Source organism: Carica papaya, chromosome 5 (genome assembly GCF_054855325.1).
Source record: "Carica papaya isolate Zhongbai chromosome 5, ASM5485532v1, whole genome shotgun sequence".
In the NCBI taxonomy this organism is placed as follows: domain Eukaryota; kingdom Viridiplantae; phylum Streptophyta; class Magnoliopsida; order Brassicales; family Caricaceae; genus Carica; species Carica papaya.
Genome location: NC_142313.1, coordinates 5,641,061 through 5,667,954, shown reverse-complemented (window position 1 = coordinate 5,667,954; position 26,894 = coordinate 5,641,061). Strand labels below are relative to the sequence as shown.

Here is a 26,894-nt window from a genome sequence, read left to right as displayed (position 1 = left end):
GAAGAAGACCTAGTCACCAGAAAGGAAGCCGACCGCTGCCGTCGCCGCGCTGGAGCCACTTTCGACCGCCAAAAGAGGTAAAAAATTTCTCCTCTACTCGAAATTTGATTTTAAACACCATCATGGCCAAATCAGAGCAAAAGGACTAACGGATTGGCTAGAAATTGCAGGCAAAGCCTGACGACGTCGCTGAGGGAAAATACAAAAATCGCATCTGATGAGGCCATTTTCGAGTCCCGTTTCGTGAAATTTTTCCACCACTGTAATCACCGTTTTCGTCTCTATAGGTTGACTGAAGCAAAGCACCCAACTACGAATGTGAGCCAGCGGAGCCACAGCACCGGAGAACCCCGCCGCCGGTAAATTTCGATTTTTTAACTTTTTTCGACCAATCGAGGCACCTTAACGTGTTTTCTCGCATGAATTGGTACAAAATCGACCGAATTCGATCGAAAATAGCCGACCTGAAGCAAACCGTCGCCGCGGGCGGTGGTGCCATCGCCGGAACACGGCGGAGCTACCATGCCGAAATTTCAGAATTGGTCAAAAAGGGTCTCTAACACTAATTTTGAATTTTTGCAGATATTTCTAGGTATTTGAAGCGCGTTTTAATCCCCGAAGAAAAATTCAGCGAACCCGGGGACCGCTAGTAGGCACAGTAAAAAGTTTAGCATTTCGGACGTTAATTTAAGTAAGAATCCCTCACCTTTTTCCTGTTATGAAATTGAAGTTTAATTTTAAATAATATGGTATTTTGTGAAACTTAAAAAATATTTATAATTAATTACATGTTACTAAGGAAGTCGGAACTGATTATTTACTATTGTTTGCTACGTCTGACTGATTGCCTAATTTTACAGTCTTTGAATGCATAATAATATACTAAAATTGGTATTATGATGCGATTGTATTCATTTGATGCATGTTTTACTTGTTTTATATAATTACGGTTGAATTGGGAAACTAGAAATTAAAGATAAACAGAAAATTGTTTGATTAAGTAGACGGATGAAATAACATCCTTACTGGATATCTTGAGAGATAGTGGACAGACCAGGTATATAGAGAACCCTACCGTAAACGTTACCTTATATCGGACGGGGTATCGAGATTTGGTAATTTGACACTCATACTGGACGAGGTATGTGGACAACCCGTTTCACCCTCATACCGGACAGGGTACTGAGGGATGGTATCTTTTGGCGCTCATACCAGACGGAGTATGGAGACGGCCCCGTTAATTGAAAATGTAAAAAAAAAAAGGTTCACGCGTAGTGGGAACATCCCTATGGATACCAGTAGGCTGATAAAATGGAAGGTTGTTGTTCCGACTAATTGTTTATGAAATTATGATACGTATTATGTTATTTTTATAATAAACGAATTTACTTAAATTAATAGTTCAATTAATTGTTTTTATGATTTCTACCAACTATTTCTGTGTCGGTGAGTAGCATGATATTCTTACTGGGTTAGTGGAGCTCACTCTTTCATTAACCATTTCAGATCAAGAAGACTAGAATCCAGAGCTCGATCCACAAGAGCTTGATCCATTAGTTGTTTTTATGATTTCTATCAATCTTCATTTCTGTGTCGATGAGTAGCGTGATATTCGTACATGATTAGTGTAGCTCATTCTTTTATTAATCATTTCAGATCAAGGGAACCAAAATCCAGAGTCCGATCCACAAAAGGGTTGCGAGTAGAACATTCAGTTTGTTTACTTTTAATTTATTTCTTTGGTTATTAATTGTTCTTTTAGAAAGATTATTTCTGTAAGCCTCATTTGGTATTTTCAGTTATTGTATAAGGAATATAAACTCTTAACTATTTATTTCACTTCCGCACTAAATTTATAATTTATCTCGTTTAGAGTTCCGGAGTCGTTACATAATTTTTTTTTCTATTAAATTAATTTATAAATTAACTTCACTGAATAATAATTAAACTCTAAGACATACACGAAACCAAAAAAATACTCCAAATTAAACTCCGTTCTTAATTTTTTTTAAAAAAATTACTAAACTGAAAATGTTTTATTATTTATTAAATCATCTAAACTTCATGAAGGTAAAAATTTAATTAATTATAAAATAAAAAACGTGACTGAGTAAAAAAAATAACTTTAGTCATGTCCCAAAAAAAATTAATTATACAAGACGCTAAAAACTATTTAATAAAAATAGACAAAAAATAAAATATTTTTTTATGTATTAATAAATATTTTATTTAAAATCTATTATAGAATAAAAGGACTGTATATTAAATTTTTAATTAAATTTAAGATTTAAAGGTAAATTAAAGTACTAAATTTTAACTTGGTTACTTGGATCTTAAGGAGAAAAAAAAGAAAAAGAAAAAAGGAAAGAGGAAACCTCTTCCAAGCTGACCGAGTCCCTGCCACCTTATATATTATCTTCTCCATCTTCTGTGTTTCCACTTTTCTCATCGATTCTTCTCGAGTGCTCGGCTGATCGATTCGTCTTCCTTCTTCTGAATCAAACGCGTTAGACATTCTACTACTCAGGTTTGCTTCTTCTTCGCGTGTCGTCTCTGCAATTAAACGTTCTTCTTTTTGCTTAGGGTTTCTTGTTCATCACTGTTATCTTCAAACTTCTGTGGCGATCCAAGAAGATATAACCGCTCAAATAGTGGTGATGAGATCTGTGCTCGATTATGTTTATCCTTGGTGGACGTCAGTCGGAATTCTTCTTTTAGGGTTCTTTTCGATCTTGGAGGTTCTGTCGATGAATCTGCTGTTAATTGAGGAGATGGATTTCCGAGAGCTCGGGGGAAAACACGATTCTTGTTATTTGGGGAATTTGAAGATATACAGTGACTGCTTATGTTCGATCACAAGTGATCCTTTGGTTGTTTGTGATCAATAATATTATGGTGATTCTTTTTAATGTTTGGGCGAGACTATGTTAGGGTTTTGATGGATTTGCTTATGAAATACTTGGACCCTTTTATGTGGAATGGAAGTAGCAGAGGGTTCATGATCGAGGTTTTGATTCTGTTTGTCTTCCTAGTGGATAGGGAAAAGTGTTGTATATTTTCTTGGACAAAATATAGAATGGATTGGCGATTGTCTTATTGTGAGAAGCGTCAGATCTTGGCAAGAAGGGTTCTTGGGTTCAATTTGACATCTGATCTTTTGTATCTTTCCTTATAGCATGGACGTTAAGCAGGCAAGAGGCAGCAAAGACACAATGGGAAAGTTTGTTTATGCTGGGAGGTCCACACAATTGGCTACCAGAAAATCTCAAGTTTTGTCCGAAGATCGACCAGGAATTAACCCCTATAATGGCCCTAGGAACTCATTAGTTTGGACTTCGAAGCAGTCTCATGCATCAGCTGAGGACCGACCGAGAAAAAGGCCTAATTGTGACCGTACGAATTCAGTGGTTTCAAGTAGCCGAGACAGTGAGTCAAAATGTAATAATGCTCCAAAGACGCAAAGAAGGGTCTGTAAATTCTGGATCTCTGGCAAATGCCTGAAAGGGGAAAAGTGCCGCTTTCTGCACTCATGGTTTCATGGTCAAGGATTTGCCATGTTGGCCACGCTCGAAGGACATAAAAAGGTACTTCTTTAGCCCTAACCGTTTCTTTGTAGTGTATACCTTATGCATTGTTAACGCGTAGAAACATGCAGGTAGATCCAAAAGAACCGAATATAATTTCCTGCCATGTTGACCTTGCACTGACTCACCGGAGTTTCTGTCTTGAACAAACAGAGATTAAACATTCCTAGAAACATAATGTTCTGAAGTTTAATGTTTCGTTTATGTTTGTTTATTTATTTTTCATTAGCCTTTTCAAGTCAGCGATTGATTGCGGAAGTTGCTATGTGGTTAGGCTATCAAGGGGATTGCTCTTCCTTCTCGCACTGATATCCTTTATTCAGCCAGTAAGGATGGTACTGCACGGATGTGGGATTGCCATACTGGCCAGTGTACAAAAGTTATTAATTTTGATGCTGAGGTTGGTTCTTTAATCAATGAGGGGCCATGGGTTTTTGTTGGCATTCCGAATGCTATCAAGGTTGGTTATGTCATTATAATATTGTCTTTATTAAATTACAGCTTTAGGTGATTGCGCTATAGTTACAATCTTGTTTTGTGCCTTCTAGTGCTGAGTTCATGGTCCTTGTTGGTAATGTTGTAGGCCTGGAACACTCAGACAGGTGCAGAATTCAATCTGGAAGGACCAGTAGGTCAAGTTAATGCCATGTCTGTTGGCAACGACATGCTCTTTGCAGGATCACAGGTGAAATTTTGATTTATAATGGAATTCCTTTTTGACTTTTGTGATTAGCTGAAGCTACTCTGCCGAGTTGGAAAGTAATTCTAGGAGTTGAGTATTTAATGTCTAGTTGTTTTGGCAAATGTAAACCCGTGCATTTTGGGTTTTCAAGATTCTGAATCCATCTTAAAGTTGTTTAAAATTTTCGGTGCCGCTGGATGGAGCCATTTTGGTGGGTTTTCGAGACTCTGATTCCATCTTAAGATTGGTAATTTAAAGTTTCCTGTCATTGGTGTTGCAGGACGGAACCATTTTGGTGTGGAAAGGCAATACTGAAACCGATCCATTTAAAAGAGTTGCTTGTTTGAAAGGCCATACTGGCCCTGTGGTATGTCTACGTGTCGGAGGCCGAAGGCTGTTCTCAGGATCAATGGATAGTACAATAAGGGTATGTTGCTGACATTAAGAAAATTTCCTTTTTATTTTCATGTCAAGGGTGTATATATCTTAATTCGATTATACCTGCCATGCACGCAGAAAGCATAGGCATTCCCTTGTAAACCTTTATTAGGAATATCAAATAAAATACGTTGTGTTTTCTGACCTTACGTGGCCTCCACTCCATAGCTGCCTTTGTTTATCTGATTTGATATGTGATATTCGCACAAATTATTCCATTTGACGTTCTACTAATTTCTTGATTTGCACAAAGATTGTTTATCGTTTCTTTTTTATTTTTTTTGAATGTAAAACCAGGTTTGGGACCTTGACACATTGCAGTGTGTCACGACATTGAAAGAGCATAAAGAGGCAGTTACATCTCTTCTTTGTTGGGATCAGTACTTGTTATCATGCTCATTGGATGGGACTTTAAAAGTTTGGGGTAACACTGAAAGTGGTGGTTTTGAAGTAGTCCACACGCACAACGAAGGAAAGGTATTCTGAATTTTTTTCTTTTTCCGTTCCATATTTGATACTTAGTAAATGTTAATAGAACTTCACTGGATAATTGGATGAAATATTAAAAGAATTATTTTCTGACTAATTTCATGAAATAATTGTTTGAAACAGGGTATTCTTGCACTCTGCGGGATTTATGATTTGGAAAGCAAACCAATGTTGTTTTGCTCTTCTAACGACAACATTGTTCATGTCTATGACATGCCATCGTAAGTCTCAGCTAGTTCTCGTGGATTGTATGTCGAACAAAAATTTTGTTTGCGTAACATTTACAGCTGTATTTTTTAGATTCACTGTCCGGGGCAAGATATTTTCCAAACATGAAGTTCGTGTAATTGAGGTCGGGCGTGATGGTCTATTTTTCATGGGAGATGGGAGCGGCAAGCTGACCGTGTGGAACCTTTCAGGAAACACAGTTGAGTTCTTGAATGAGGCGTCAGAGAAATGCATAAGCCATAGATGAGATTGTTTTGTAATGGGACGTTCTTTGTAATTGTTGTTAATATTAATAAGAAGTAGATATTGAGATTGATTACTCATGTCTCTTATCATTAATAAGAGATTATATTATTTAAAATATAATTATGTTTTTTAATTCGTGAGGTATCATGTCATAGACTAGAAAGCAAATAAACTAGCTTTCAATTAAATTCCTTATTCAAAAATTATATTTTTCCAGTTCATAAAATTCCATGCTTTTCATTTGTAATTTTTGGAGAGATATTTATTTTATTAATTGTATCTATAGTTTACGTATTTGTGTATACCTACATAAGAAGTATATGCATTAATTACTTTTTTCAATGTCAATTTTTTTAGGGATAATTACTCTATTGATTGTATATATATATATATATATATATATATATCTTATTTGAAGTTCTTTCCACCATTTTAACTTGTACAACCATGTCATTCTTAATAAGAAGTATTAATGTATATATATTTATGGTTCAATTGAATATTGATTAATTAACTTCTTTATGAAGTGTATATATATTATAAGAATTGTAACGAGAGTTCTATTTAGTCTTTAACACATTTTGAAGACAAATTTTCTATTATTACTGTAATAGTATTCGTATTTATTTTTGTGAAATATGTATGACAGCCTTAGGTTTAATAATTCTAGTAGCAAGGTGATTTTTTAAGTTATAATAATATTTAAATATATAAAAAAAATTAACATATAACATATATAATAATTATCCATTTAAATTTTTAAGATATAACAATATATTTAGTTATAAAGTAATTAAAAATTATACTTTCTATAATTTTTAAATATAGTAATTCTCATAATATATATAATAGTTAACATTTTTAAATATAAAAATAAAATTCAAATTTTAATTAACTTATAATTTATAAATTGTATAATTAATTTATAAAATTATAACCCGTTTATAAGACATGATAAAGATTTAGTTAAACTAAAGGTAAGAAGATAATAGTTATGTAGATCTATCTACTACGGTAATATACATAATAAAATTATTTTTAAAAAATTTTAAAAATAAAAGTAAATTTATTGTGTATTGTTATTTATTATTAATTTTCAGTAAATTACTGCAAACTCTAAAATTATATATTATATGAAATTTTAATCACTTAAAATTTCATATTTTTTTATTTTTATATAATTTTTATTCACATAAAAAAGTCTATATATATATATATATAATTCTGGAATATAAAATATAGATGTTTTTATGGGGGTATCTATCTTCTTGAACCAGTTGTTAATTGGGAACAAATATAAATTAAACTAAAACCTTGGATGAAAATTAAGACTTAATTGTGATTAATGCGGACAAAAGATGGATAAATCTTGAGGGTAGATTTGATAATTAAGCCATTGGATATTCTTATATAATATATATCTTACCAAAGATTTCAAATTAATTAAGATATTCAATCATGATTTTCTTAAATATTTGAATTAAGCATTTTTCATAAATACTGTATATACAAAAAAGTACATATATATATATATATGTATATGTAAATACATGTGTGAACATAAAGGAGAAAGTGAGATAGCTGAGTGATTTACGTTAGAGTATCGTGTCCCGTTCCCTTCGTTAAGCTCGCTTGCTCACTAATATAAACCTCACGCCATACTCGTGCCACCAACTTCTATACAAACAATACATACATATATAGAAGAAAATCCAGACTCCTCTGCATCTATCTCTTTCTTTCTGATTCTCCGATCATGGCCGCCACGGCCTGCAAAGTCCCGAGAGCATCGGCAGTCCACATAGCTTCGTGGTATTGCGTGGCGGTGCTGGTGGCGCTGTTTTTGCTAATTAACTGTTTGGAGGAAGTGCCATCTGATCATCATGATGATACGGAAGTATCGGAGGTTGAAGATTACAGTAAGAAGGAAGGAGGAGGAGGAAGATTAATATGCGAGGAGATATATGAAGTTGGAGAAGGAGAAACCCTAAATGGCATAAGCGAAAAGTGCGGAGATCCATTCATAGTTGAAAACAATCCTCATATTCATGATCCTGATGACGTTCTTCCTGGATTGCTTATCAAGATTACTCCCCCACCTTAGTTCATTCCAACTTATATATACACATATATGTGTGTGTGTAACTATATTTTCTTCAACCTTCATATTGGCATTCTGTAATTGTGGTTATCATGTATATGTTTTCGTTTGGGTTAATTAATGAATGAAACTCCTGCCCATATATATATATATATATATTCGATTTTAGTTAAATAACATTAAAAAAAAAAAAACTTATAATTTATTTTTTTTATCTTATATAAATTTAGTAATGATATTGTTTCTTAGGGAAAGAAAAATCTATAATTAATTTTTTAAAATATTTTCAAACAAACAATTTTAACAAAATTTTTAATATCAAGTTACTCAAGACAAGAATTTTCAAATAATAATTCTTTACATTAACTGCAAATCATGTATCAATAGATGTCATTTACATATGATAAATTATTATTTTTTTTTAAATTTTAATCGGACCAAATATTAATGAATTTTGAAACTATGTTAAAATTAATTAATAAAAAATAATAATAACTCATATAGTAACATAATGTATAGTGAAAAAGTAATAGTAAATTAAAAAGGTGTCATTTTATTCAATGATCACCATTTACAGGCGAGAGAAAGTGTATGTAGCTGCCATGTCAGGGGCTCAACAACAATGGATTTGGCGCCCAATAGAAAGAAAATGTCTCGCTCTTCTCCAAACAATCAACACAAGAACCTCTCTCCTGCAAATCCACGCTTTCATGCTTAGAAACGCCATTGAAGCCAATGTTAACCTCTTAACCAGATTCCTTGTGGCCTGCACTTCCGTCACCTCCGTCGCCGGCAAATCTGAGCCTCTTCCCGGTATAATCTACGCCCGTCGGGTCTTCGATCATAGGTCTCAAAGAGACGACACCTTTCTCTGTAACTCCATGATCAAAGCCTACCTGACGACGCGCCAATTTTCTGAGTTATTCACATTATATCGAGATCTTAGAGCGAATACACAGTTTTTTCCTGATAGTTTTACGTTTACTGTGGTGGCAAACTCTTGTGGTGTGAGTCTTGCTGCTTGGGAAAGTTTAGAGATACATGATCATGTTATAAAATCTGGGTTTTGCTTGGATTTGTATGTTTCAACGGCTTTGGTTGACATGTATGTGAAGCTTGGAAAAACGATCATGGCAAGGAAAGTGTTCGACGAAATGCATGAAAGAAGCCAAGTTTCGTGGACCGCTCTCATCTGTGGGTATGCGAGGTCCGGGGATATGATTAATGCGCGGAAGCTTTTTGACGAAATGCCCGACGCAAAGGACACTGTAATATATAATGCCATGATTGATGGTTATGTCAAGTCGGGTGATATGAGTTCGGCTCGCAGTTTGTTTTCTGAGATGCCCGATAGAAATGTGATTTCTTGGACGAGTATGATCTATGGCTTTTGCAACAATGGTGATGTTGGTTCTGCTAAATCGTTGTTTGATGTCATGCCGGATAAGAATCTATTTTCTTGGAATACAATGATTGGTGGGTACTGCAAGAATAAGCAACCCCATGAAGCTCTGAGCTTGTTTCATGAGATGCAATCAAGCAAATCACTTGAACCAGACATGGTTACTATCTTAAGCGTTTTGCCGGCTATTGCTGATTTGGGTGCTCTGGATTTGGGTGAATGGGTTCATAATTTTGTCAGGGGGAAAAAGCTTGACAGAGAAACCAAAGTTTGCACTGCACTTATTGATATGTATGCAAAATGTGGAGAAGTCACAAAAGCGAGAAGAGTTTACGACAAGATGAGAGGAAAAGAAATAGCTTCTTGGAATGCTCTGATAAAAGGATATGCAGTCAATGGACATGCCAAGAAGGCGCTGGAGGTATTCATGGAGATGCGATCTGAAGGAGTTAAGCCTAATGACATAACCATGTTAGCTGTGTTATCTGCTTGTAGCCATGGTGGCTTGGTGGAGGAAGGGAGGAGGTGGTTTAAAGAAATGGTGGAGTTGGGAGTTGAACCACAAATTGAGCATTACGGGTGCATGATCGATCTATTAGGAAGAGCCGGGTGTTTGGAAGAAGCTGAGAATTTGATCAGAAACATGCCTTGCATGGCAAATGGAATAATTATGAGTTCTTTTCTATCTGCATGTGGGTACTCAAATGATGTTGTGAGGGTTGAGAGGATGCTGAATGAGATAGTGAGTACAGAGCCTGAAAATGGTGGGAATTATGTTCTGTTGAGGAATTTGTATGCTGCAGAGAAAAGATGGAAAGATGTGGAGAAAATTAAGAGGTTGATGATGAGGAATGGAGCAAAGAAAGAAGCTGGTTGTAGTGTTCTTGAGATTGATTGTAGATATTCAGCTGTTGATAAACCTTGTAATTCAAATTATCTTAGATTATGATAAATGAAAACTAACTTTACCCATTAAGCCCATAATTTGCTGTTATCTCTAACATATGTATATATATAAGTAATATATTTGAAAATTGCTATATATTTTAGGTACCCGGAAGAATTTTGAAGAATGGATAGAGTGATTTGTTGTGGAGTCTTGAATTTCTATTACAATAAATATTTTTTTTTATGAGAAAAGAAGAATAAATGGCTAGAAGAAAAGAAGAATATGCTGCAAAAATGACAACATTAATAATTGATAATGATGGCATGAAAAGGAGAGCTTTTTTGTTTTTCTTCAATTTACAAAATTAAATAAAATAGAATTGTGAAATACATAGTCATCCTTTTCCAAAATATTCTACATGATATATAAAGACGTATGTATATATGCCTCCTCACTGAATTACAACCACAATATTATATTTTATTTTAAATAGTTATATTTGTATTTCCAATTGTGTTGAATTAAATATTTAATATTTATAAATATATTTAATTAAATATATAAAAAGTAAATCCTACATAATTTTTTTAATTTTTTAAGATAAAAATAAAGATAATGTGTTAATATCCATTATAAATATCTTAGACAAAAATAAAATTTAAGTTAACTTTAGAATGTTAATGATGTCAAAACTTTTAAACTAAAAATATACATTATCTATATATATGTCTACTTTACATTCTACAGTGACTTCTTCCCATCCCACTACAAAAGTTATTCATTAGGATATATATATATATATAGTGCAAAGGCTCAAAATTTAAAAAAATAGAAATATTGAATTTAAGAATTGTAAGCAGAAGTAATTAAGAATTTAGAGTTTACATTTCTTCTACATTAATTCGGAATGTCTATAAGGTTATGTGAATGTTTCTTTTAAAGAGTTCTCAATAACAAAATAAATAAATGAAAAGAAAACACAACTAAAATTCCTATAGAGTTAATCTTTACTGGACAACTCTGATAGAATGTGGGAGTTACTTTTTATTCACACATTTCTTGCTGCACAGAATTTGAGTATTGGTCTTGCTGATCTAAAATGGTTAAATAAAGGGGATGAGTTACACTAATTCAGTAAAAATATCACACTTTACATCGATACGAAAAATAAAAAATTGCTAAAAATCATAAAATAACCAATGGAATCACTATCTCATTTTAAATAAATTCATTTAACATAAAAACTGTTATTTTCATATTTATCTTTATGAGTTTCCAAAACTGACATATGAAAACAATAATCAGGATAGCATTTTCTTACATATTTAAATGAACAATAACAATAAATTTATCTTCTTACCCGTTTACCAGTACATCTGGGGGTCCATAGGGATAGCCTTACGCATGGACCCAATACCCAATTTATTAATTAATCGGCCGTCCCTATATCCCGTCCGGTAATGGACGCCAAACATACAACCGTCTCAATACCCTATCTGTTATGAGGATGATCTATACATCCCAACCCTTTTCGATATGGAACTTCTTAGTCCTATTCGATTGAGGGAATGTTCAAGGTAGAATTTTTCTTATGCATCGGGTCCGTACACCCTTTCCCAGGGTATCCGATGAGCCTTTCATACATATATCCACTGTAACACCCAAATTTTCATTATTTTTATTTTTTAATTTATTTTAATTTATATTAGAATTTTAGTTTAATTTTTCAATATTTAAGTTATAAGGTTTTAATTTAATTTAATAAAAATAAAAATAAAAATAATGATAAAATAGGGTAAAATTATTTTTGGGATTTAATTGAAATTGATTTTGGGAAAAAGGGGTGAAAATTTGGATTATGGGGGTGTTTTTGAAAAGAAAATCAGAAACTGGGGGGTTAAAACGCAATTTAGGAAAGTTGTGCCACGTCAGCAGCCCAGTCAGCAGCCTCGGCCAACCAGAACACGCCGCGTGGCAAGGAAGCTATGCGGGACGAAGCCACGTGGGCGATCCGCGTGCACGCGATCGAACGACCCAGATCTCACGCGTGCGGACGGCCCAGATCGAATCACACACGGACGGCCCAGATCGCATTGCGATGGAAGGTCCAGATTGATTCCCATTTTAATCACGATCGGACGGTCTAGATTAAATCGTGATGGACGGCTGAGATTAAAAGGGGAAGATTATAAATAACCTCACCCACACCCGACCCCAAACCCTAGCCGCCAGTACCCTCACCGGAGGAGCCGGCCGCCGCCACCCGCCGCCGCACCGGAGGGTTTTTCGACCGTCAAACAACATAAATTTTCTCCCCTTGACTCGTTTTTCGATGCTAAATTCGCCTATGGTCAAATCGGAGCCAAACTACCAGCCAATCGATCGAAAAACACCGCCGAAGTCCAGTTGCGCCGCCGCGGCTTCCCTCGATTTTTGCCTCCGATGAGGCCCTTTCCAGTTCCCTTTCGATGCAATTTTTACACCACTGTAATCACCGTCCTTTTCTCTAAAGGTTGACAGGAGAAAAACATCAAATCGCGACTCGCGCAGGAGAAGCCTCGCACCCGAGAGCTTCACCGTCGGTAAGTCTCAATTTTTCGTGATTTTTTGGCCCACCAAGGGCCCTAGGGTTGTTTTATCACAGGAACCAATGCAAGTTTGGCCGAATTTGGCCAAAAACGGCCAACCCAAGACGGATCGCCGCCGCGGGCGGCGGTGCCGTCGCCGGAGCACGGCGGAGCCACCGTGCCAGAATTTTGATATTGGCCAAAAAGGAGCCCTGGGTCTGATTTGGAGTTTTTTGGGACACGTGCAGGTACCGGTAGTGCGTTTCAGTTTCCCGAGAAAAATTCAGGGAATTTAGGGATAGTCCGTATGCGCATTGTAGAACTGATTTCAGACCCCGAAACAAGTAAGGATCTCTCACCCTATTTCCTATCACGACATTAAAGCCTAATAAATTATAAAACGGTATTTTATGACTTAATAGATATGTATAATTGATTAAGGTTGCCAATGAAGCCCGAATCTGATATATTTTCGGTCAGGTGTTGTTTGATTTATTTTGCAGTTTTGAATGCAGTATGGTGCCTGATGTGTTTATTCTATGATCTCGTATACATGAATCACGGTTTCATTTATTATACTTTGAATTATTGTGAACCCGATGTTGTGTTGCCTTGTTTGGTGTCCATTACTGGTTTACATATTTGTATTTGATTGGATAATTGAGATTAAGAAAAATGGTAAAAAGGTATGTGAATTGATAATGGATAATGTCTACAGTCTCACTAGATATCCTGGGAGATGGTGGACGGACCGAGTCCATAGGAAACCCTACCGGGAACGTAGTCTCTCATATCGGACGGGGTATGGAGACCTTATACATTTTGGCACCCATACCGGACGGGGTATGGGGACGACCCGTTTCACCCTCATACCGGACGGGGTATTGAGGTTTGTGGTTTTGGCGCCCATACCAGACGGGGTATGGGGACGGCCCTGGGATCAGGTTATTAATGTTAATGGTTCACGTATAGCAGAGACCCCTTATGGATCCCCATGGATACTAGTAGGCTGGTAAAAGAGAAAATTTGTTGTCTGATTATTGAAGTGCAAAAGTATAACATATGTTATGTTACAAAGTGTATATGATTTTAGGATGGTTATAATGTTATTGTTTTCATATGTTATTTTCACAAATCTCACCGAGGTAAGTGGACAGTAAAGGTTTTTATCATTAATAAATGAGTTTGTTATAAATTATGCTCTATTGATCGTTTTTATTTTCTACCGACCTTTACTTCTGTGGCAGTGAGATAGTGTGATGTCTTTACTGGGCTAGTGTAACTCATTCCTTACTTAACCATTTCAGATCAGAAAGACATGGTTTCTGAGCCCGTTCTGCAGGAAGACGACGAGTTAGACGTCTAAAGATTTTATAGTTCTATTTATAGTTTTTATTTCGAGTATTTCTTTTAATTAGCTTATTCTTTCATATGTTGAATACGTTTATGGTTATTGTGTAAGGGATGTTAATCAGAATTTTTATTTTGCTTCCGCATTTAAAATTTTTAATATATACATCTTCATTTAAATTTCCGGGGCCATTACAGTTGGTATCAGAGCCGCGTTCCTCGGACTCATCCCTTACACAATAATGCTTAGAGAAATACTCACCGATAAATCGTTACTCAACTCTTCCTTGTGAAATGCAGGTGCAAAAAAATGAGGAGAGGAAGACCCCCACTAAATCGAACAGCCCGGGATGATTTGCTTTAGGAAGATGTGGACACAATATTTGAGATGCTGGAAAGGATAATGGCCACCCAGCAAGGTCGAGAGGAGAGAAGGGAGTTACCCGAACCTCCCCCACTACCACGGGTTGAGCCACCGCTACAGCAAGCAGATCCCGAGCCACCCCGGCACGAGCCTGCTCCACCACAGTACCACCCGGGACCACCGCCGCAGTATGAACCGGTGCCCCAGCCACCGTACTGCCCGGCACCGCCACAGTACAATCCGGTGCCCCCACCATTTCAGCAGGTGCCACCACGGGGCCCCCCAGTCTATCCTCAGCCGGGCCCAGTCCCTCTTTCACGAGACTCAGCTCCTTCCTTGATCGACCCAGGCTACATAGAGAGGTACAGGAAGCTGAACCCTTCCACTTTTGCAGGGGGATCCTCTTTCGAAGATGTCCAGTACTGGTTGGCGGAGACTGAGAGAGCCTTCAAGACCTTGGGAGTGGTTCATAAGCAGAGAGCTGCCCTTGCTTCCTACATGCTGGTAAGGGAAGCAGGTCACTGGTGGATGCTCAAGCAGGCCACCCTGCCTATACCAGCCACTTGGGAGCAGTTCTTAGCGGCCTTCCATGCGGAGTATCTCCCTGAGCACATCCGACACCTGAAGGAGATATAGTTTGTTCAGCTGGTCCAGGAAAAAATGACGATATCAGAATATGCTCGTAAGTTCCTAGAGCTGGGCCGATACTCCCTAGAGACATTGATGGATGATAGCAGGAAGGCTAGGAGATTCCAGTGGGGCCTCCGCCCAGAGATCAAGCAATACTTATTAGTACTGGAGCTCAAGACATACTCAGCTGTTCTAGTAAAGGCACAGATTATGGAGAGGAGGTTCAATGCCCGTCCTTAGTCAACAGGGAGTCACCGACCCTCGGCTCCACCCCGCAAACCAGCACCTACTGCACCGGTCCAACCAAATAAGAGGCCCAGACCAGTGATCCAGGCCCCTCCTCAGGCTCCAGGAGCAGTACGTGGAAAGATCTGCGAGCACTGTGGCAGAGATCGCGGGGACCGACCATGCTACTACCTCAACAACACCTGTCGCATATGTGGTAGTGCCCAGCACTATGCTAGAGAGTGCCCGAGGAACCAGAACCAAAGAAGACCTCCTTTTAAGGGCAGGGTTTACAACCTTACCCAGCAGGATGCCGACGCCGACCCGGACGTGGTACAGGGTATGTACACTATCTGTGACCATATTGCTCATGTTTTATTTGACACTGGTGCATCACATTCATTTATTTCACATGTTTTTCTTCCAAACTTAATGTATCACCTGATAAACTTGATTCATTGTTGTTTGTGTCTACTGCTGGGGGTGAAACACTATTAGGAGAAGTTATCTACAGGGTTTGTACCGTGGAGATAGCAAATAAGAAACTGAGTGTAGACCTGATAGGGTTAGATACGAGGGATTTTGATGTAATATTAGGAATGGATTAATTAGCGGCGCATCACGCCACCATAGATCGCTTTAACAAGAAGGTTGTATTTAATCTTCCTAATGAGGAGCTATTTACAAATTAATAAAATCATTTAGTACTTATTCCTTGATGGTAAGTTTTCTTAATTTTTTAGTACCTTAATCTTGCTATTTTCTCTAACTAGCCAAGCCCAACAAGAAAATTTGTATCCAAGAGATTTCAGTAGTCCGAGACTTTTCAGATGTGTTTTCAGACGAACTACCTGGACTGCCAGTGGACAGGGAAGTCGAGTTCACTATAGACTTACAGCCAGGCACCCAGCCCATTTCGGTTGCTCCTTACTGCATGAGTCGCATTGGGATGGAAGAGCTGAGGAAACAGATCACTGAATTGCAAGACAGTGGTTTTATTAGACACAATGTGTCCCCTTGGGGTGCTAGAGTCACTTTTGTAAGGAAGGGAGATGGAATGTTGAGACTGTGTATTGATTACAAAGGATTGAACAATGTTACGATCAAGAACAAATATCCCCTTCCCAAAATTGATGACCTCTTCGATCAGCTGCAGGGTGCACACGTCTTCTCTAAAATAGACCTGCGATCAGGCTACCATCAGATGAAGATAAGAATAGAAGAAAACCCCAAGACGGCCTTTCGAACCAGGTACGGACACTATGAGTTCCTGATCATGCCATTTGGGCTAACCAACGCTCCGGCAATATTTATGGATCTGATGAATAGAGTCTTCAGAGAGTTCTTTGATCAATTTGTTATCGTGTTCATCAATGACATCTTAGTCTACTCAAAAAGCAGAGAAGAACATGCTCACCATCTTGCCCAAGTTTTGCAGGTCCTCAGAAACAAGAAGTTATATGCAAAGTTAAGTAAGTGTGGATTCTGGCTTGAGCATACCTCCTTCCTAGGACACATCATATCGAAGGAATGAGTATAAGTGAATCCCGAAAAGGTTGAAGCAGTACTTGGCTGGGAGAAGTTGACATCAGTTAAGGAAATCCGGAGTTTCCTAGGGATGGCAGGTTATTACCGCAGGTTTGTTGAAGGTTCTCCAGCCTAGCAGCTCCTCTAACCCGACTCACAAAGAAGAATGCTAAATTTGAGTGGAATGGGGACTGCGAAAGAAGTTTTTCAGAATTAAAGAAGTGGCTGACTACTGCACCCGTACTGGTTTTACCGAGTGGATCGGGGGGATATACAGTTTATAGTGATGCCTCCTATTTAGGCCTGGATTGTGTCCTGATGCAGCATGGAAAGGTCATAGCATATGGGTCCAAGCAGTTAAAGAATCATGAGAAGAATTATCCCACCCATGACTTGGAGTTTGCCGCAGTCATACACGTCTTGAAAACTTGGCGCCACTACTTATACAGAGAGTCCTTTCATATATATACCGATCATAAGAGTTTGAAACACATATTCACTCAGAAGGATCTCAACATGCATCAGAGAAGGTGGATGGAACTCCTTAAAGACTATGATTGTGATATCTTATACCATCCAGGTAAGGACAACGTGGTAGCAGATGCTCTCAGCAGGAAAAATGCAGGTATCTTAGCCCATTTGATGGTTTCAGAATGCAGGCAAATTAGGACCACACAACAGATTCGACTTCAGGACTTGAGGAGAGTCACATGTTTGGGCCGCCTGACAGTCCAGCCCGAGTTAATCTAGAGAATAAGGAAAGCCCAGTCAGTCGACCCCGCCCTGGTAGCCCACAAGAAGGATGCAGAACAGGGAGTGAGCTTAGAATTCCGAATCTCTGCCGATGGATTACTCCGTTTCCAAGACAGGGTGTGTGTCCCAGATGACAGTGAGTTAAAGAGAGACATCATGACAGAGTCCCATAGCTCGAAGTTTGTCATGCATCCAGGAAGCACCAAAATGTACCAAGGCATATGGCCCCGGTTTTGGTGGAATGGGATGAAGAGAGACATAGCCGACTTTATATCCAAGTGCTTGGTATGTCAACAGGTCAAGGCAGAGCATCAGCGCCCAGATGGGCTACTTCAGCCGTTACCGATTCCGGAGTAGAAGTGGGAACACATCACCATGGACTTCGTAACGGGATTACTCAAGGCACGTTCAGGACATGACGCCATCTGGGTAATCATTGACCGATTTACCAAATCTTCCCACTTCTTGGCCATCAGAATGACCGACCACTTGGACAGTTGGCAAGAATGTATATCCGAAAAATAGTCAGATTGCACGCAGTTCCAGTAACAGTGGTATCCGACAGGGACCCCAGGTTCACTTCTCAGTTTTGGAGTAGCTTTCAGCAAGCTATGGGAAGAAAGCTGTCTCTCAGTACTGCCTTCCATTCTCAAACTGATGGACAATCAGAAAGGACAATTCGTACACTTGAGGATATGCTCCGAGAATGTGTCCTTGACTCCGGGGGTCATTGGGACGACCATCTACCCCTGATAGAGTTTGCCTACAACAACAGCTACCAAGCAAGCATCGGCATGGCTCCATATGAGGCGTTATATGGTGCTTGTGCAGATCACCGATTTGTTGGGAAGAAGGGGGCGATAGAAGATTGTTCGGCCTAGAGTTGGTAGAGGAGACCACGTCTAAAATAGTTAAAATCAGAAAGAACATTCAGACGGCTCAGAGCAGACAAAAGAGTTATGCGGACACCCGAATGAGAGATCTAGCATTTGAGAAAGGTGACCGGGTGTTCCTTAAGGTCACTCCTTTCAAGGGAATTAGTAGGTTCGACAGGAGAAAAAAATTGAACCCCCGATTTATTGAACCTTTTGAAATCTTAGACAGGATTGGTACTACTGCCTACAGACTAGCACTGCCTCCAGAACTCTCCAATGTCCACAATGTGTTCCACATATCCATGTTACATAAGTACAACCCGGACCCCTATCATGTCTTAGCTCATGAACTGCTTCCACTCCAAGAGGACTTATCTTATGAAGAAGTATCAGTCGGTATCACGGACCGAAAGAGCAGGATACTCCGCAACCGGGAAATATCATTTGTAAAGGTCGTGTGGCAGAACCACACGCCAAGGGAGGCTACCTGGGAGCTAAAATCAGATTTTAGAGCCCAGTATCCCCATTTATTCGACCAAGAGTAAGAGGCAAATTTGGGGAACTAAATTTCTTTAAAGGGGGGAGAGTTGTAACACCCAAATTTTTATTATTTTTATTTTTTAATTTATTTTAATTTATATTAGAATTTTAGTTTAATTTTTTAATATTTAATTTATAAGATTTTAATTTAATTTAACAAAAATAAAAATAATAATAATGATAAAATAGGATAAAATTATTTTTGGGATTTAATTGAAATTGATTTTGGGAAAAATGGTGAAAATGTGAATTATGGGGGTGTTTTTGAAAAGAAAATCAAAAATCGGGGGTCAAAAGACAATTTAAGAAAGTTGTGCCACGTCAGTAGCCCAGTCAGCAGCTCTAGCCAACCAGAACATGCCGCGTGGCAAGGAAGCTGACGCGAGATGTAAAGGCCCCGGAAATTTAAAATGAAATATGTGTATTGGAAATATCAAATGCGGAAGCGAAGTCAAAAATTCGATTAACATCCCTTACACTAAAACCAAAAACGTGCTCACAAAATATAAAAGATCAAACTAACTAAAGGAGAAACTCGAAAGTAAAAGCTATGAATATGACTATGGAGTCTTTAGGCATCCGCTTCGTCGTCCTCCTGCGGAACGGGCTCGGGAACAATGTCTTCCTGATCTGAAATGATTAAATAAGGAATGAGCTACACTAGCCCAGTAAAGACATCACGATATCTCACAGTCACGGAGGTAAAGGTGGGTAGAAAATACAAAAAGACCAATGGAGCATAATTTACAACAAATCCTTTTATCCATAATAAATCCTTTACCATCTATTTACCTCGGTGAAATTCATAAGACAATATACGAAAGCAATAACATTATCATCATCATGAAATCATATAAACTGTATAATATAATACTCATCACGCCTTTTGTAATTCAATCATTACACAACATATTTTCCTCATTTACCAGCCCACTAGTATCTATGAGGATCCATAGTGGTCCCGCTATCCGTTAACCCTTAACACTTAAAATCAGATTACAGGGCCGTCCCCATACCCCGTCCGGTATGGGCGCCAAAACTATAGACCTCATTACCCCGTTCGGTATGAGGGTGAAACGGGTCGTCTCTATACCCCGTCTGGTATGAGCGTTAAAACACATAAGGTCTCCATACCCCGTCCGGTATGAGAGACTACAATCCCGGTAGGGTTCCCTACGGACCCGGTCAGTCCACCATCTCCCAGGATATCTAGTCAGGCTGACCACATTATACAATTATCAATTTACATAATCTTTCATTCTCCTTTTCCTCAGTCAGCATCATCAATTTACATACAAACAAGCAAACAGTAATTTTATGTCAAACAAGAAAACATACAGCATCGGTTTCTCAGTCATTCAACCCATAATCAATAAAACAGTAAAATATGCACGCGAAACAATGAAATGAAAACATCAGACCTCATACTGCATTTAAAACTGTAAAATATGCCAAATACAGTTAACCGACAAACACACTAGACTCGGACTCCATTAGCGACCTTAAGCAATTTCACACATTCGTTGATTCAAGAAATACCGTTTTATCATTTCTGAACTTTAATACCGTGATAGGAAATAGGGCGAGGGGTCCTTACTCGTTTCGAGGTCCGAACACGGCTTCACAGTGCGCCTACAGGCTATCCCTAATTTTCCCTGAATTTTTTCTAGGGAACTGAAACGCACTACTGGTACCTGCACGTGTTCCAAAAAATCCCAAATTAGGCCCAGAGCCCCTTTTTGGCCAAAATCGCAATTCTGGCACGGCGGCTCTGCCGTGCTCCGGCGACGGCACTGCCGCTTGCGGCGGCGATTCACCTCGGTTTGGCCATTTCCAGCCGTTTCCAGCCGAATTTGGCCACACTTGCATCGGTCCTTGCGATAAAACAACCCTAGGGCCCTCAGGGGGCCAAAAAATTACGGAAAACCGAAGTTTACCGGCAGCGGTGCTCTCGGGTGCGGCGGCTCTCCGGTGGGGTTCGTGTTTTGATGATTCGGCTCCGAGCAACCTGTAGAGAAAAGAATGGTGATCACGGTGATATAAAAATTGCATCAAATGGAGGCCGGGAAGGGCCTCATCGGAGGTAAAAAATGAGGAGGGGCGCGGCGGCGCCGCTGGGTTTCGGTCGTGTTTTCCAGCCGTTTGGCCGGGATTTTGGCTCCGATTTAGCCACAGGGGAAATCAGCGTGGAAAAATGAGTCGGGGATATGAAATTTACCTCGATCGGCGGTCGAAAATCTCCCCGGTGCGACGGCGGGTGGCGGCGGCCGGCTTCTCCGGTGTCTGGTTCATCTTCTCCGGCAAGGGCAGGCGGCTAGGGTTTTTGTGGTTAGGTGTTGGGGTTCTATTATACCCTTTTACCTTTTGATCTCAGCCGTCTATTTTGATTTAATCTGGACCGTCCATTTTTGATTGAATCTGGGCCGTCCGTGCGATTGCATCTGGGTCGTCCGTGCGCACGCTTGATCTAAGCCGTCCGATCGCGCGTACGCGGATCGCCAACGTGGCCCGTCCCCGGTCGACGTGGTTTTGCCACGTGGCAGGTCCTGGTTGGCCAGGACTGCTGACGTGGCTGCTGACGTGGCGCTTTTTTTTTAAACTTAATAAAAATATTTAATAATAAAATAATAAATTTTTCCAAATTTTTCAGGCGTTACACGAGAGGCCATGCGGGACGGAGCCACGTGGGCGATCCGCGTGCACGTGATCGAACGGCCCAGATTTCACGCGTGCAGACAGCCCAAATTGAATCACGCACGGACGGTCCATATTAAATTGTGATGGACGGGTGAGATTAAAAGGAGAAGGTTATAAATAATCTCACCCACACCCGACCCCAAACCCTAGCCGTCAGTACCCTCGCCGGAGATGAAGAGCCAGTCACTGGAGGAGTCGATCGCCGCCACCCGTCGCCGCACTGGAGGGTTTTTTGACTGCCAAACGAGATAAATTTTCTCTCATTGGCTCGTTTTTCGATGCTGAATTCGCCTATGGCCAAATCAGAGTCAAACCACCGGCCAATCGGCCGAAAAATACCGCCGAAGTCCAGCGGCGCCGCTGCGGCTTCCCTCAGTTTTTGCCTCCGATGAGGCCCTTTCCGATTCCCGTTCGATGTAATTTTTACACCACTGTGATCATCGTCCTTTTTTCTACAGATTGACCGAAGCAAAATATCAAATCGCGACTCGCGCCGGAGAAGCCGTCGCACCCAAGGTAAGTGGACAATAAAGGTTTTTATTATTAATAAATGAGTTTCTTATAAATTATGCTCCATTTGTCGTTTTTGTTTTCTACCAACCTTTACTTCTGTGGCAGTGAGATAGTGTGATGTCTTTACTGGGCTAGTATAGCTCATTCCTTACTTAACCATTTCAGATCAGGAAGACGTGGTTTCCAAACCCATTCCGCAGGAAGACGGCGAGTTAGACGCCTAAAGATCTTATAGTTCTATTAATAGTTTTTATTTCGAGTATTTCTTTTAATTAGCTTATTCTTTCATACGTTGAATACCTTTATGGTTATTGTGTAAGGGATGTTAATCAGAATTTTTATTTCGTTTCCACATTTAAAATTTTTAATACATACATCTTCATTTAAATTTTCGGGGCCGTTACATCTACATTATCAACCAATCACAATTCCATACCAATATTTTATATTTACATATCAATAGTAAGTCATGCAATAAAAAATACACAAATCAATCAACAGATATAGACAAAATGGGTAGATAAACTAATAACGAGAAAGCAATTAAAACTAATAAATTATAGCACATGATGCAACAGTAAGCATTTTAGGTTTTATAGAAGAAAATAAACAATAAAGTTAGGACAATTATACACTGATCGGTTCCAACTCCACTAGTAATTTGTAATTAATTTTTAGAATTTTCTAATTTTTATAAAATACATCATTATGAGTTTTTAGATTTCAATTTACCATAATAGGAGAAAAGGGTGAGGGATTCTTACTCCGGATCAGTGTTCAAAATACCATCTTTTTCACTATGCCTCTTGGCGGTTCTTGGGTTTCCTAAATTTTTTCTACAGAAATTAAAAACACATGTAACATATTCTAAAAAACTCCAAAAAGGTCAAAATAAGTATTTTAAATTTTTTCAGTCGATTTAGGGTTCTAGCACGACGCTGCCGCCATACTCTGGCACCGGCTCTGTCACCCACAGCGGTGCTTCCTCTTGACCTGGTCGTTTTCGGTCGATTTTAACTGGTTTTGGCCGGTTTTACATGGAAACTTGCAAAAGAACAAGGTTAGGGGCATCTATCGACTGAAAAAGGGGAAAATTGAGATCATACCGATGGAGGGGTTTCTCAATGCGGCGGCTTTGTCGTTCTTCTCTTGCGGTTGGGGTTTCTCTTCGGCTAACCTATACCATAAAAACATGAGGAACACATTGGTCAATAAATCGAAGGGAACAGGAACTGGGAAGGGGCTCATCAGAGGGGTTTTCAGATTGCAGTCGCGGCGGCTCGGCCAAGCTCCACTCATAATTTTTGGCTCACCCTTTGGCTTTTTGGCTCTGATATGAGTGTGGGGAGGTGTGAAATCCAATTTTGAGTGAAAGAAAAAAAAATTTACCTTTTCAGCGTCTGGCTCTGGTGCAGCGGCGAAAGTGGCCGGTTTTCTTCTCCAGCGACTGGTTCGCTTTTCGATCACCCATCTTCTTCCTCTTCGATCTCCTCTCTGCAGCTAGGGTTAGGGTTCCCTGTGAATAGGAGTTTAAATACTCCTCTTCATTAAATATGAGCTGCCCGTTTGAGGATATGTGACGTCTCCTCAGCCGTTTGATCACTCTTATTTGAAAAATTAATCTGAATTGTTTGATCGAAGATACGTGGGCCGTCTGATCATGTTTATCTAGGAAATCAATACAGACCGTTCATGTGTGCGGGAGTAAGCACGAGCCATTGGATCACCCAAGCAAGCGAATCGCCTGCGTGGCTCCTGCATGGAACCCGTGCCAACGTGTCTTCTACGCGGTGCGTTCTAATTTGTCGTGCTGTTGACATGGTCGTCCCACGTGGCCCACATTTCTCTTTTTTATGATTTGACCCATTGTTTTCAATTTTTCTTTCAAAAACACCTCTCTTTATTCAGTTTCACCCCGTTTTCCAAAATCGATATCAATTTCATCCAAAATCCATATTTCTTCAAAAATTAACAAATAATTAAAAATTAAATTACTTTAATTTATTATTTCGTTAATATAAATTATATTAGGCCAAATTATCATGCCCGGGTGTTATAACTCTTACCTCCTTAAGAAAACATTTGCTCCCTCAAATTTGTTGCTCTCTCACTAGTCAAATAATTGAGGGTACTGGGTCTTGAAGTCTTATTGTATCTCCTAAGTGATCTCGTCCTTCGAGTGATTATGTCATAAAACCTTGACGAATAAAATTTTTCTGTTGCGAAGTACTCTGCTCTTCCGGTCCAAAAAATCTATCGGTACCTCCTCATAGGATAGATCTTCTTGGAGTGGAAGTGGCTCATGAGACAAGATATGCGAAGGATCTGGGTTACTTGCGTAGCATAGACACATGAAATATATTATGGATTTTTGATAGCACTGGAGGTAGTGTTAATCTGTCAGTGAATATATCAACTATGTCCAAGATCTCAAACGGTATGATGAACTAGGAGTTTAACTTTTTCCTCTTTCCAAATCTGTTGATACCCTTAAAGGAGGTGACTTTAAAAAATACTCGATTATCCTTTTTAAATTCCAAATCTCTCATTCGGGTGTCCGCATAACTCTTCTACCTACTCTGGGCTATTTGGATATTTTTTCTGATTTTAGTTATCTTTGTTGTGATCTCATTTACAAGGTTTGGGTCAATCAATTTCCTATCACTCACATTTTTCCAACAGATCGGTGATCTACAAGGTCCGCCATACAATGCCTCATACGAAGCTATGTTGATACTTGTTTGATAACTGTTATTGTAGGCGAACTCTATCAGGGGTAGGTGATCGTCCCAATGCCCTCTGAAATCTATAACACAGGCCCTAAGCATATCCTTTAGTGTGTGAATGGTTCGTTCTGATTGTCCATTTGTTTGAGGGTGGAAAACTGTGCTAAGAGACAATTTCGTTCCCATTGTTTGTTGAAAACTTGACCAAAATCGAGAGGTGAACTTGGAGTCCTTGTCTGATACTACTATCACCGAAACTCCATGTAGCTTGACTATCTCCCAGATATAGATCCTTGCTAACTTGTTTAAGGGATTGGTCATCCTGATGGCCAAGAAGTAAGAGAACTTGGTGAGCCGGTCAACAATTATCCAGATTGCATCATGCCCCGAGCATGTCTTAGGCAACTCTGTTATTGGTAATGTGATATGTTATCATTTCCACTCCAGTATTAGTAATGGTTGAAGTAATCTACCTAGGTATTGATGCTCTGTCTTAATATACTAATATACAAGGCACTTGGAGACAAAATCGACAATTTTTCTTTTCATTCCGCTCCACCAGAATCAGGGTTGCATGCTTTAGTACATCTTAGTACTTCTGATATGCATAGTAAACTTTGAACTGTGAGCATCTGTTATAATATCCCTTTTTAGTTCATTGTCATTTGGAACATACACAATGTCCTAAAACCTTAGCAACCCATCGGCAGAAACTCAGAATTCTGGATTTGCACTGTGTTCTATATCCTTTTTAAGAGCTATTAGAGTGGAATCAGTCAGTTGGACTTCTTTTATTTTCTAAATCAGTTCGGATCGAACAACTAGATGGGTCAAACATGTGGCCCTTTTCAAATCCTGAAGTTGTATCTGTTATGCAGCCCTTATTACCCTGCATTCAAAAACTATTATACGAGCCAACATATTTACATTTTTCCTATTGAGCACGTCGGCTACCACATTGCCCTTGCCTGACTGATACATGATCTTACAATTATAATCCTTGAGGAGCTTCATCCAACGCCTTTGATGCATGTTGAGATCCTTCTGGGTGAATATATGCTTTAAGCTCCTATGGTCTGTATAAATCTCAAAAGTTTATCCATATAAGTAGTGGCACCAGGGTTTCAAGGCGTGGATAATAGCGGCAAGTTCCAAGTTGTGAGTATGGTAATTCTTTTCATGACATTTTAACTGTCTGAACCCATAAACTATTACTTTTTTGTACTGCATCAGAACATAACCCAACCTTAGGTAGGAGACATTACTGTACATTGTGCATTCACTTGTCCCACTCGGCAGAGCTAAAACTGGCGCGGTAGTCAACCACTTCTTGAATTCTGTAAAGCTCCTTTCACAGTCATCATTCCACTCAAACTTGATGTTCTTATTTGTAAATCGGGTCAAAGGGGCGGCTAGGCTCGAAAATTCTTCCACAAATCTAGATATAATATGTCATCATCAAAAAGTTACGAATCTCTTTAACTGAAGTCAATTTCTCCCAACCCATTATTACCTCAACCTTCTCGAGATTCACTAACACCCCATTCTTTGATATTATATGCCATAGGAAGGTAGTCTGCTCAAGCCAAAGCCCACACTTGCTCAGTTTTGTATAAATCTTCTTTTTCCTGAGAACCTGTAAAACTTGAGTTAGATGTTAAACATGTTCCTCTCTGCTCTTTGAATAGACCAAGATGACATCAATATATACTATGACGAACTGATCCAAAAACTGCCTAAAAACCCTAATCATCAAGTCCATAAAAATGGCTGGTACATTGATTAACACAAATGGCATGACCAAAAACTCATAGTACTCGTACTGGGTTCTGAAAGTCGTCTTACGGATGTCAATTTGTCCTAATTTTTACCTGATGGTAACCCGAACGCAAGTCAATCTTGGAAAAAAACCTAAACACCCTATAACTGATCTAGAAGATCATAATCCTGGGGAGGGGGTACTTGTTATTGATTGTGATCATGTTCAATCCCTTGTAGTTAATACATAACTTCAAGGACCCATCCTCTTTTCTTACAAACGTGACTCCAACACCCTAAGGTGATATAG

At 39.0% G+C, this 26,894-nt stretch overlaps 3 protein-coding genes across 3 annotated transcripts; all 3 read left to right on the top strand.

The window, feature by feature from the left end:
• The first annotated feature begins 2,362 nt into the window (after positions 1–2,362).
• LOC110824851 (zinc finger CCCH domain-containing protein 48-like) lies at positions 2,363–5,740 on the top strand. Its single transcript, XM_088220139.1, has 7 exons — positions 2,363–3,584; positions 3,859–4,044; positions 4,168–4,269; positions 4,547–4,693; positions 5,002–5,181; positions 5,317–5,414; positions 5,494–5,740. Exons 1-7 carry the CDS (start codon positions 3,177–3,179, stop codon positions 5,666–5,668), a joined length of 1,296 nt encoding a protein of 431 aa, XP_088076265.1. The 5' UTR covers positions 2,363–3,176; the 3' UTR covers positions 5,669–5,740.
• Positions 5,741–7,423: 1,683 nt separating this feature from the next.
• On the top strand, positions 7,424–7,771 carry LOC148253694 (uncharacterized). The gene has a single exon (XM_088219841.1). It carries the CDS (start codon positions 7,424–7,426, stop codon positions 7,769–7,771), a length of 348 nt encoding a protein of 115 aa, XP_088075967.1.
• A 548-nt stretch (positions 7,772–8,319) lies between these two features.
• AHG11 (Pentatricopeptide repeat (PPR-like) superfamily protein) lies at positions 8,320–10,146 on the top strand. The gene has a single exon (XM_022048691.2). The coding sequence runs from the start codon at positions 8,329–8,331 to the stop codon at positions 10,117–10,119; it is 1,791 nt and encodes a 596-aa protein (XP_021904383.2). The 5' UTR covers positions 8,320–8,328; the 3' UTR covers positions 10,120–10,146.
• The last annotated feature ends 16,748 nt before the right edge of the window (positions 10,147–26,894 follow it).

Bases quoted from the DNA above. Each gene is read 5' to 3' on its own strand.
- LOC110824851 (XM_088220139.1), top strand. From the start codon at position 3,177: ATGGACGTTAAGCAGGCAAGAGGCAGCAAAGACACAATGGGAAAGTTT. The intron at 4,045-4,167 runs GTTGGTTATGTC...GTAATGTTGTAG, and splicing joins GCATTCCGAATGCTATCAAG to GCCTGGAACACTCAGACAGG. The intron at 4,694-5,001 runs GTATGTTGCTGA...ATGTAAAACCAG, and splicing joins CAATGGATAGTACAATAAGG to GTTTGGGACCTTGACACATT.
- LOC148253694 (XM_088219841.1), top strand. From the start codon at position 7,424: ATGGCCGCCACGGCCTGCAAAGTCCCGAGAGCATCGGCAGTCCACATA.
- AHG11 (XM_022048691.2), top strand. From the start codon at position 8,329: ATGATCACCATTTACAGGCGAGAGAAAGTGTATGTAGCTGCCATGTCA.